The 12,644-nt window shown below is 44.5% G+C and overlaps 1 protein-coding gene across 7 annotated transcripts in view; it reads right to left on the reverse strand.

Moving 5' to 3' along the window:
- Nucleotides 1-12,644, reverse strand: part of DPP6 (dipeptidyl peptidase like 6) — a 737,431-nt gene that overhangs the window by 386,653 nt on the left and 338,134 nt on the right. The window contains exon 1 of one of the 7 annotated variants that reach the window (XM_019498934.2): nt 6,391-6,739. The exons of the other annotated variants lie outside the window; for them this stretch is intronic. Within the exon in view, the coding sequence (XP_019354479.1) occupies nt 6,391-6,447 (57 nt within the window). The 5' untranslated portion in view covers nt 6,448-6,739. Of the gene's footprint in view, nt 1-6,390; nt 6,740-12,644 lie in introns of those variants that run through there. 7 annotated transcript variants of the gene reach the window in all.

The following is a 12,644-nucleotide window of genomic DNA, read 5'->3' on the forward strand; positions in this document are numbered from 1 at the left end:
ATTCACAAAATGACACTCCTCTCTGTCTTTTGCATAACTATAGTAGACAGAGCCAACACCTTACCTAGAGGTGGCTAGAATGAGCCTCACAAGCAATGAATTCACCTTTAGAAGAGGACAGCTTTAAATTCAAGCCAGGGCTCTGCAGCAGCATTGCTATTATAGGCTGCCAAGATGAGATGCTGATTTAGCTCATCTCCTGGGAGGCCTAGCCCCAACTGCTCTTCATCTCTGCTGGCCCACCTCAAATTTACTCCTCTCCCACTGGAATCAGGGAAGCAGACAATATGTACAGCAGGGTCCTCAATTTCTGTTCAGAAGAAGTTTCAGTCACGGGGGGACCACAAGAGGGATTCTGAAGCACAAGTTGGTAGAACCTAGGGAGTGAGTCACAAGAAACTTCCTGACTTCACGGCTAGGGACAGATGTTCAAAAAACCTGGACCTGAATTGATTCAATCTTTGCAGGTTAGTCTAACCTGGCAAGGATAAACCAGTTTGTAACCATCAAGACATTCCCTCTGGACTGAAAAAAATGCAGGCACATGCCTGCACTGGCTCAGGCTAGAAGCTGGGGGTGCTAGAGCAGCCCTCCCTTCCTTTCTACAGTGCTGACCTGAGGGCTTGTGGGCCCCTTCCTGAGCAGCCCAGCAGGGAATTGATAACAGTGTTTTATCACTCCTAACTCAGTGTTTATCACCCCATTAAGAAAACAACAGACAGATATTACCAGCTACCTGTTGATTCTGCCTTTGTCCCATCTGCCACAGCATGGACTGTAGCCAGCATGTGGTCTCCTAGCTAATGCTGAGAGGTGTCTGTGTAAGGCAGAGGGGACGGGGGAATTCCTGCTTTGCAGGGAGTGGTGATGGGGGAGAAGCCAGGCAGATGCCTGCAGTCTCCGCCAGAGCTCCAGCCAGGGTGCAGAGGGAAGGAGCCAGCCCTGCTGTGGAGCAGAGAGCCCCTCCCAGCCCAGAGAGCATGCTGGGATGCTGGGGGAGTCTGGTTTAACTTAAACCAGCAAGGGGTCTGGGACAGACGTTGCATAAACAGGTTTGACCCAAATCAGTTAAGTCTGATAGTACATTCAACCAGGTTTATCTCAAACTGGTTTCAGCCATTTTCAAACTGATTTATGTGCATTCAACATCTGTTCTGTTACAGATTTAACCCAGTTTTTGATCACTTACACCATTTTAGGTGTAATGTCTGTCCCTAGCCCAACTCAGTTTCCACTGAAAATAACAGCAAGGCTCCTTAAGCCGACAACACGGTGATATTGTCAACAGACAGAAGAATATATTCCCACAATACACAGAGTAGTGTGTGGGACTCTCAGCCCCACAATAGCTTCTTTACACTATCCTGACTGTAATCTGGCATTCATTTTAGGCATTTTATATTGTCAGGGTTGTTATGCTAAGGCTTCTTGATGTGGAGAATCAGGCTCATGATATCGCCTTCACTATAGCCCAGTGTATTCAGCTTACAGCTGTAATCTGGTTTGCAGAGCAGGCCTAGAAGAGTTTTAAGTTGCATTTCAAAATGAAGTGAACTTTAAAAAAAATCCTCTGCTTCAGGAGTCTATTATTTCTACCACAGGAAGCTACACTGGATCAAATTTGCTGAAACACAATCTCCCCTTCCTGCTAAAGAGGCACACAAAGCTCTGTCATGGCTCTTCCTGGGTCAGTACAGACCAGCAAGATGGCAATACTGTGCCACTGCTACCTGTCCCCATGGAACGCTTCTGCATGCATACTCTGGCGTGCAGCAAAATTGGCCCAGATGGGGTAGGGGCTGGCCCCAGCAGCCTTACCTGGGGGCCTCCTACGGTTGCAACAGCAGCAGCAATCTGGGTGTGCAGAGCCTGGGCGGCAGCCAGAGTATGGCTCTGGCTTGCCAGGCACTGGTTTCAGGTGGCACATACTGCTGCATGTGCACCACCCCACTTTTTTTTAAAGCATTTTTTTTGTTTTGTTTAGATACTGGGATTTTCTGGAACCTTTTCACATGCATTTTGCGGTGCCTCAAAAGCCACTGAGGTGCTGCAAAGCGTATGTTCCCGCTTTTCTGGATGAGCTGTATGATGGTACTTTTGCAGCAACATACTACGGGTTATTTCTGTACAACGTGCCATGGTACATGAAATATTAAGCTTTCCATCCCTCTTCTCTTTGCTGAACCTAGATTAGGTTTCCTGAGTTAACTGTCTTCTCTCCATTTCTGCTCACGTATCATGGGAGATTTGGTAGGTTTTGAAAATAAAGAAAATTTATTATTAATGACTATTACTAGAGCGCACTATACTATTGATCTGATCTCATTTCCTTGAGAGGACATTTCAATCCAAAATCATCCTCCAACCTGTCACCTTTTTATCTAATTTTTGTCGGCGCATGTGACAACAGACTGAGTGTAAATGGTTATCATTAACTCGACCTGTCTAGGAAATGTGCATGTTTGACAGTGTAATCCTGCTGCCATTCATATCAATGGGAAAACTTCCATTAATTTCAATGGAAGCAGAATGAGTTACTTAAATTTTAATGTTCAAGCATCAAGTTAATCCATCAACCTTCTAAAGAGTTTTCTTTTAAAAGGCCTGCTCCCCAACTGTCTTTATTTACTCTGGTACTGCTTGACAAATCTATTTTGTTTTTTAAAATACTTAAAAAAAAAAAAAAATCTCATTTTAGCAACTTGCCAATTACAACGTTTCGATGAAACTTGTCACATGTGGGCAGAGTGGCACCTGCCCCAGTCTGCCCACCTTCCTCCCACACAGCAGCACCAGTGCCTGACTGCCTGGATCCCTTACTCGTGCACCATGCCACTCTGCCTGTCCCCTGGACTCGAGCCGGGCCTTTTGACCAACCGGCTGGGACCGCCTTCTGGAATCTGGGTGTGCCCCAGCCAAACTGGGACGTAGGGTCACCTTACTTAACACGCTAGGCCCGATGCTTACATACGACACTGTAGTTCCATGGAGCTAAGCAAAATTGCACTGACTTACGTTATCTGAGGACCTGTCCTATGGATTTGCTATTTTTTTCTATATTCATTTGTTGAAGTCTTAAATTTCAAGCTCGTTCCCATGACAAGCTAACAATCCCCAAAGGCAAAGATAAAGGCTCGGTCTTCTCTCTAAGCCTTATCCAAAGCCAGTTGGAGTCAACAGGGATCTCTACTAACTTCAGTGGGCTGTGAAGTCAGACTGCATGCCAACATATACAGTATACTGCCAGCGAGCAGTGCTCTGTCCATGTCTCCAAATGTATGGGGGAAAAAGTCATTATTACAGCAGAAGCAATGAAGGATAAACAGACAACTACACCCAACTCTCCTGGTTCACTTGATATTGTTTGTGTTGTATGCTGTACTTAGAAGGCTTAATATTTTACCTGGGTGTAGCCGTGTTGCTCTAAGGACATAGATAGACAAGGTTCTTTGGGTGAATCTGATATCTTTTATTAGACCAACTGAAATAGCTGGAAAAAAATTCTCTTAGCAAGCTTTTGGGTTTAAAAGACAAAAAGAGGTTTTAAACCCAAAAGCTTGCTAAGAATTTTTTTTCCAACTATTTCAGTTGGTCTAATAAAAGATACCAGATTCACCCAAAGAACCTTGTCTGCCTCTAATATTTTACATGTGTGAAACAGCAAGCTTGAAAAGAGGGGGGGCTATCTGTACAGATTAAAGATGGATAAAGTTGTTGATCATATATCCATTTAAAAAAAATATTTTTAATCAATTAATGGGGGGAGGGTGTTCATTCACTGACCTCAGGCAGTCGTATATGTACAGAGCACATCTCCAAAACATGGGCATATCTCCCCCCTGCCCAGAACCCCTGCTTCTCCCCATTTTAAGAACAATTAGACTTTTATTTTGGCACAACCTGATTTTTCTTCCAGGCACACTGATAAGCATACAGCTTTGACTTGTAATGTGCAAAAGGTTTTGCATTTTAAATTTTTTTGCACTTCCTTACTTTTGTAATGTCATTTACTGATCGTTTTGTGTTTAGCTTAATTTCATAGCAAGCAGAATGCACTTCAGCCAAGTGTGAAACTTGAATGCCTCTGGACCAAGAATATGTCACAATGAGGAATGCAGAAATGGAACAGTCACAATTTTATATGACAGTAGCAGCTGCTCCTGAAGACGACTCAATCCTCTACACCGGCAGAGCAGCACTTTTGCTACTATTTTATCCCAGGTACAATCTTCAGCTCCCTGGTCAGTTTTAAACAAGACGAGAGCAATGGTTCCCTGTATACCCAAACCACCCTCCAGCTGAAAATGCCTAAGGACTCCACATTTTTTTTTACAATTATGAATTATTTACTTTAATAAAACAAGGGTTTGGATCATCCGCTTGTATATATATAGGTGCAAGTATGATGGGGTCCAGAAAGCGGTTCCTATCTACATCAGCTGAGAATCTGACCCCTGGCATCAAGTTATTTTAGAGCCAGATGCATAAGGAAAATTATAGAAAATGTTGCAGGAGCTGGGAAACTTTCTAACAGACTCAGAGAGTGTTATTCATCAGCAACATCCTATTTATATATGCCTGAAATTTCTTTTTCATAGTCAGAGCAAGCCATGCTTAGGCCGTGTGTGCTTTTAGAATTATTAAGCGTGCCATAGGTATATAATTGTTACTTAATCAGTTATGAATTGTGTTCAGTCACGAACCTCTGCATCATGCTAAAAGGTCGACACGCGTTCTGTGCCTTTTGCACCGAACATGAGGAGGGAGAAGTAGCAAAAGGACAGCAAGTCATTAACAAAATGGCATTAGGAAGGTAACACTACTTAAAACAGAAGCAAAACTCTGATACAAAAGGCAACTGATTTACACTTTTTGAGCCCACAGAGCCTTGGGGAAAATAATCAGCACTTTCACTGGGCTTTGATGGACAAAACCCCCAAAGATCCTCATTGCTCATAAAAAGCAGTTTTTATGTTCCGTCCTCCCGGACACATAGCTTTGCTCATTTTTATCTGCAGCAAACAATGACAAAAATATGCATCCCAAAAAACAAACAGTGAAGAGAGAAAGAAAGAGCACTGTGTAGATGAAAGGTTTGATTAAAGGCACAGTCCCTTTACTCTCAGTATCAAAGTTGCTTTCTTTACATCTTAACAGAACAGTTGGCCGTTAGTAAAATGTCACCCTGTAAATGCATATCATATTATGTTACTTTTGGTGTCAGGGAATTCCATTTCCCTAAATTATAACACCAAGAAAAAATGCCTGAGACTTTCAATGTATCAACCTGGGAGGGAATTATTTTAAGAATTAATGTGTATCCCAAGTGATCTATTTAAATAATCCTCCCATGCTCTCCCAACTAATGATTAAAGAGGTGAACTTCAAATCTCTTAAGGAGACAATGAAATTATAAGAATGCAAGAACTGAAGCAGATAGAGTCATCTTTATTTCCCTGTAGACTCTGACAACGTGTGTGCAGGGAAAGGAAGCAGGTTTGTGAGGATGATGGAATTTCTGCTTTGCTACCATAGAAGAATCTCTGAAATCTTTGCAGTCTTTAGCTGATTCTCAGGTATCTCAGCCCTAATGTCACTGTGCCTATCACTTTGAGCTAATGATATAGCTCTTGCTTTTCTGTTAGGGAAAGTTTCCACTTTGTCTATCAGCACAGAACGAAGATGAGCAGAAGCATGTCTACAAACAATGATCTGAGACTACGAAAAAAAAGAAAACTTAAGTCTTTATCTGTTCCCTTTATATAAGCATACATAAAGCTATAAGGGGAAACAAAGGTACAGTGAGACATGGCTGCATTTCACCCATAAATATGGATTATGTGGACAGAAAACACACGTCCTGGGTGTAAACTGTGTATTGCAAAGTGTCACGCTGAGGAAACCCCAAGCAATCATTTCACACTAAGAGCTGAAGTCAGGAGCCAAAATCTACTTTTGCAATTTTTGTGTCCAACTGCAAAGTTCTCGTTAAAAAGCCTTGCAAGTTCCAAATGCAAAACTGAATAATCCAGGGAGCCGGGGCCTCTGTCCCAGTATACTGTACCAAACACCCCCACGCACACACACTGGGCAAGTCACAGAATAAGAAAAAGAAGCACTCCTCACCTATATATTATTGATTATAAGGTGCAATCTGTTAAAAATAGCTGGGGGAGGGAGGAAGAAAGATAGCAGCAACAGACCATCAACCCAGTTACACAGTACTTTCCTCCCTCTCTCCACTGACAGGTGACTCAGGTGACAATTTTAGGAATGTACACCAAGGTGAACAAAAATCATCATCATTACCATCATTATCAAATAAGACAATTACAGCTATAGAATTCAAATCCATATCTGTTTTCAATTGAGAAAAATAAACAGCATTACCTGTTCTTGTTGTTGGGCTTGTTTCCCTGATGCATTTTGTTCCTTGGCTGTAGTCATGCTCACCTATTTGTGCCCACTGCAGTGACAAACGGGATTTTACAGAGTGTGTGTGTATGTGTGTGTTCAGTCACACACACAAAGGCTAGAGGGATAAGGATGAGTAACTAGTCCATCACTTAATCACCAGCTGAGAGAGACATTTCCCACCCCCACAAAAAAAATAAAAATTTAATGCAAAAAATCTTAAGCCTCTCTCTCTCTCTCTCTTCCCCCTTTTGCCTCTAAAATGAAATCAGGATCAGGAGGAGAGAGAAGGATGCTGTGGGGGCTTCTTCAATTAGCAACAGCCTCTGCAATCGTCACAGAAACAATGATAACTGCTTGGCAACCAGCAACTGGCAGCTCAGAGCTGGAAGACAGTGATGTGGTCCCCACTCCCCCACCTCCACAGTCAGCACCAGAGCTGCGCATGCACCAGCCGGCGTTGTAGCAGAATGTGCCTCCCTCTCCGAACGTGTAGCATGTAGCTTAGCTGTCAGGTTCGCGCACAGCCCCTGGGATAAGGAATATCTGGATACAGATGCTGAAGAATTACAGAGTGCTTCACATACACTGCCTCTCAACCCCTACCCCAGCCTTTTCTTCTGTCCAGTGCAGGCACAGTCCAATGAACGTGGCACCCCCCCCCCCACCCAGAAACAGCTGCCCTCCACCCCTCCTCACTTACAGGAAAAGGCACCCCCACCCCACCTCTGTTTGTATCCTTTGCATATTAAGGGAAACTTATCCCAAGGTTTAGTGTGCACACAATTCTCAGAGCAGACAGAACAGATCATGGAGGCTATAACATACAGTGCAGGGGGGAAATTCCAGGGGATAACACAAACACTGGATACAGATGCCCAGTTAGATGTTTGCCTTACTGGCCAGCAAGGGGAGCTTCCACACGGGTAGAACATACCCTTACACAGCTCCTACCCTGCACAAGCCCCTGTCTACGTCCCTGAGCAGGGAGGGGATGCTTGCTATTTCTTCCTACTTCTCATGCTAACTTCCAGCTGGCAGTGCTGGTCACACTGTACAAATACACACACAGGGCACATCTGGGCTCTCTGGTCCGCTCCGGCTGCTTTCTTCTATTCCATCTCATGTGGCTGCTTGAGGATTCCCTTGGTGATCCCTATGGAGCTTCAGTGAGCATCTCTACAGGAAAGAGGAGGGAGTGGCTTGGTGCTAGGAATCCTCAATTCTCAAATAGCCTCCTGCATGCATCTGGACATAAATTTAAAGCAGCTCTAATTTATGCTAAATTATGCTGTGGATGGAGCCAATCTCCAACCAGCTAAAACACCAGAAGGTATGAAGGTGCCACAAAGCTAATGTTGGCTTCATGCACAGACCTTCATCAGAACAGACGTGGTCTTGAAATGGATTCTAGGTGGTAGACCAGAGCATGATTGCACATAATTGCAGTATTTGGGGGAAAAAAACTAAGTACTTTCCCAAAACATGGTAGGTATGGGGGTCCTTTCTGAACCTACAGATAAGGACCAAAGAAGAGGTACAGCAGAGTGTTTATATGGCAGGTAAGGGACCGTCTCATTTGATTCAAAGCATCAGGAATCAGTCACTGAAGGTCAAATTCACCACTAATGTGAAGTCAAAGTTTACTTTTCATCCACAACAAATATAATTCTGAATTAAATGGTGCACCAAAAACAGGCTGATTTTTCCTAAGGGTCTCTCCACTCTCTAAACTTTCAACCTCCTAGGCATTTCTGCAATACTACCAACCACCAATAGGCAAAAGTTCAGAGAAACTAAGACATAAAATTGAGACACACAGTAATGCCAGTAAAAAAGCTGCATATTCCCAGTCACCCTAGTCTGTACAGTGGCTCCTTTAAAAAAAACGTGAGCTCAGCAGCCTTCTCACAAGAGATAATAATTTGCTTTTCATTCTAAAAGACCTATGCCAACTTTGGACCAAGGCTGAACGGCCTTCTCGTACATTTTCAGCGGTTCCTTTGCATTCTGCTTCATGCATTCATTGCAGATTTCACACTGAGATATTTCTCTTGAGCAGTAACATTCATGCCTGGACAGAAGACAGTAGCTCCATCTCTGTTCTCACACTTCTCAGTAGCCATATGTGCATCCTGAGCTATCCTTATCATTTGTGAACTCTTGTTGTGTACTACTGTTTCAGCATCCTTCCCCCACAATCCCAACCTAGACAGCAAGTGGATCTCTTTCAGCTTAATAGATTTTGATGGTTTGCTTTAATTTTTTTTTCTAATTTAGATACAAGCAAGGCTTTTTGGGGTGAGGGCTTGGGGTTTTTTGCTTGTTTGTTTTTGCTGGCCACCTAAACTAGATTTATAAGGGCAAGCCATTCTGTGCTTTTCACTACACTTTGCCTGTTTTTTCCCCTCAGAAATGGGCAGCAGTAAATCTCATTGCAATTTAGGTGCTCTTCAGTTTCTTCCTTCTTAACATCTCCATTCAAGAAGTGTGGGTTTGGCTGGCTGCGTAAAACTCTGCCCTCCCCTGTAGTGTACATTTCTTCCAATAACCTTGATGTCAGATACATAACAAAATAATTCTAATTAGTCACATGAGTTAACTATCCAGCTTACATGGCCTAGCTGTTATATCTGGGTCCTGTTATATGCTCATGCCTTTCATTGACTTAATCGGTGCCCTTCCCCCCCCCGGTTTTGTTTTGTTTTTTACTAACAATGTTTTTTTACATGGGTCCTGACATAGCAGAGACATCCAGGTGCCCTCCTGAAAGGTACCATAGATCTCCTCTGCCTCTGAGCCTACCACATATAGCAATGGGGAATCCTTCGCTCTTGAGATTTTCATGCCATACCTCTTGCTTACAGGAAAATAGAGGCAGCAAAGCAACTACAACCTTCAGTTCTCTGCTAAGTTCCCTGCAGACGGAGGCATTCAGGTAGTGGCCAAAGAGGCCAGCCCAGGAAGCGTTAGCAGAATAGGCAGTGGGCCCAGGCGTGCAGAAACAATACTATCGACAGAAGCAGAACAATCCCCTTATGTCTCCTTATGTAGTTGTGTAAAGGCTGCCCCTACTTACTAGGTTACAGAATAGATTTTGCTGCCTAAAGCTACCTGTTACAAAACATTAAGACATACTGGTCACGGGATAGGAGCTTGGATTCACCTGCCCTGGCAGCGGTTGATGTAGAAGGATCTGCACTGATGGTACTATTGGGTCGGCTGGGAGAGCTTGGAAGGAACGGGACGTTGGCAGCTGGGGAATGGCACATTTCTTCCTTTCTCCTGCCTGACCATGCTGATGGTTGATGGCTGCTGCCTAGCACTTCTAGGAAACCATGAACCAAGCAATTACAAGTACTTCAGCTCCCTCTCAGTGCAGCCCTGATCCTTCTGGTGGCTGCTTCCCCTTTACGATAAATACTGGCTCTGCAGCAGCTCATCTTCCCTGCAGGAAGGATGCTTTGGAGATGAGCCCTCAGTCAGCATCATGACTACTCCACACCCTAGGGTGTTGGATCAGGGACACAGCTTATAAGCACTGTTTCTTGCTGGGCACTAAGATGGGAAGATTCCTCTGCCTCTTGGCTGCAAACGGCCAGTTATCACCTGCCAAAGGTCTGTCTCAGGCATTTGTTCTTCACTGCTAGTCACTCCCTGAATTTTGCGCTGTTCTCTTCTTGCTGCACCAGCTCCCCTCTTGGACTCCAGGTGTCTTTAACTAATCAATGTGCTTGACACCACGCAACTTATTGGACAGTTCAGGGCCACTGAAGCTCCCAGTGGCTCCCCCTGCTCTTTAACCTGAGCAGGTTGAACACCATCTCACCAAAGAAATAACTCAGTACTGAGTTACTCCAATAATAGCCCATTATTGGCCCTTCACTGATGTCTCTGGATTCCCTTCCACACCTCAGTAATACAGCCGATCTGTTTATCATTCTTCTGCTGAAAGGTGGCAAATAGCAGGCAAAATAATCTCTCACCTTCACCTAAATTGCTTGTTTAATGAAAGTTGCAGCATACAGCAGCAAGGCAATCCATTTGTAATGATATCATTATGGACTGGCTCAAAAATACATCATAGACCCTGCACTGCTAACATGGAAGAGCTCTGTCCAAGGGACAGTCAGGAGTGCTTTTCAATAGCCGGAGGGTGTAAGACACTGGCAAACTGAATTCTCAAGTGGCCTGAATGTGCGTCCTAAAACCTTGCATGAAGCCCCTACATGGTCACAGTCAGCTACAAAATGTGCCTGGTAAACGTGGAAGAAAATATTTCTGTGACACTGTCAGAGGGAGATGACTAAAGTCATGGAGCACATTTATTGCCAAGGATCTCTGCACATCTCTTAACAGTTGAAGTGCAGGCCCACTACTGCACTGCACTGTAACACTACTGATCACATCAACGTATGCTCAGGAAGGAAGCAAGACCCTGCTGCTTATCATTGCCTCCATGAATTCCTAATGCAACCTGTTATATAAGGCTAGCCCCTACACCCTCCATCCATGGCTAGAGAAGTTACTGCCCTCAGTGGAACCAGCACAGACCCACTACTCAAGTGGGATTTCAGGAATCTGTGCAGGGCATCATGCCCCTTGCATGTGATGGCAGTCAGTCCCAAGGACACCTGGGCTTGCAGGGACCATACAGCCACACATGTACATATGCAATGGAACATAAGCTGAGTGAGGAGGGGAGTAGAAAATAGGGCTGAAGAAGCATCAGGCATGTTTACTCAATTTTTTTCCCTTCTTTTAGCCAGTCCTCTGCTCTGTGGCAGCAGCAGCTGCTATATGGACTTCCTGACTTTTTGCCAACTGGGATCCAGCCTGCGGCAAACCTGGCTACTTATTTCTCCCATCATTAATGCATCAAGGAAGTTGAAGTCAGTGGGGCTTCACAGGTGGAACTGAGTACAGCTTGATTTAACGAGCCCTTGCACAGCCTGTCACTGTCCTCCCCCTTCCACTCGTCTAGATAAGAACCCGGCCCTGCAGAGCTCGCTACCTGCGTGCCCGGCTGAGTCCAAGCGTTGGTATGTGGGTTGCCGTATTTTACATCATCAGCAGAACACCCAAGTGTCACCCTCCTTTTACCCTGCTTCCATGCAACCAACCCCCTCTGCTTTCCCTCCTTACTATTAGTGAGCAACAATCACTGTGGTTTTGCTGGGTCTTGTCTCTCTTCTGGAGAAGCATGAAGGGAGTACTCCCACTGGCAACCTGCGGTGGTATGAAAGCAACACCGAGCTAGGTAAGGCACCATGAGCTAAGTAAGCAGAGCCTGAGAATGAACCTGGCAGCATTCAAGTTCACAAAGGGAGGGAGAAACCTCATATAACACCTGCAGGTGGTATCATTTTGCATGTGTGCATGCTTGTGTGTATTAACTTTATTAATTTGAAAGGAGACAAATTAAACTTGGATTTAATCAGACCCACAGGAGGCAAAGGGGAAAAGCATTCAGTGTGTCTGACTACTGCTTTCTAGAGAGGAGACAGCCGTGTTGGATGCAAGGCTGGCAGCACCTGCAGCTGCAACAGCAAAAAGTGGTGAGCTCTTCCCTTGCTCAGTGGCTCAGCTATCTGGAAAGCAGTGTTTAACCAATAACATACTCTGTACTTCTAGGATCAGCAGCACCAGCCTCCTAGAAAAGCAGCCTGACAAAATGCAACTGTGGCCACCTTACTCCTTCCCCATTTCAGCTCTCTTGCAGAGAAAGAGGCATAACTAATACTTGAAGGGGCAGTTGCCTCTTGGCGTATTGCCCTTGTCTGTCTACCAGGTGCAGGTGACGAGAGAGGCTGAGTTTGGATGAGGCCAATATGAAAAGATAGGCAAAAGGTGCCCTCCTCCATGAAAAGATGTCTACCATCTTGACTTACAGCAACATAGCGCATGCCCTCCCTCTGCTTGTTCCCTTTGTATGTTTGGAGAAGTTTGCACATGAACAACACCACAAGGATGTATTTTGCCAGGACACCCCTACGTTGTTGTTTCCTTGTGCTAACCGTCATCTCTGCCACTCAGGCTAGGGAACGACATTACACATAAACCAGTTTAAAGTGATCAGAAACTGATTTAAACCTGTAATAGAACAGGTTTTGAATGCACATAAATCAGTTTGAAAATGGCTGAAACTGGTTAGAGATAAAACTTGGTTGAACGTAGTATCAGATTTAACTGATTTGGCTCAAACCAGTTTATGCATCGTCTGTCCCAGG

This window comes from Alligator mississippiensis, chromosome 5, assembly GCF_030867095.1.
Source record: "Alligator mississippiensis isolate rAllMis1 chromosome 5, rAllMis1, whole genome shotgun sequence".
Taxonomy (NCBI): Eukaryota; Metazoa; Chordata; order Crocodylia; family Alligatoridae; genus Alligator; species Alligator mississippiensis.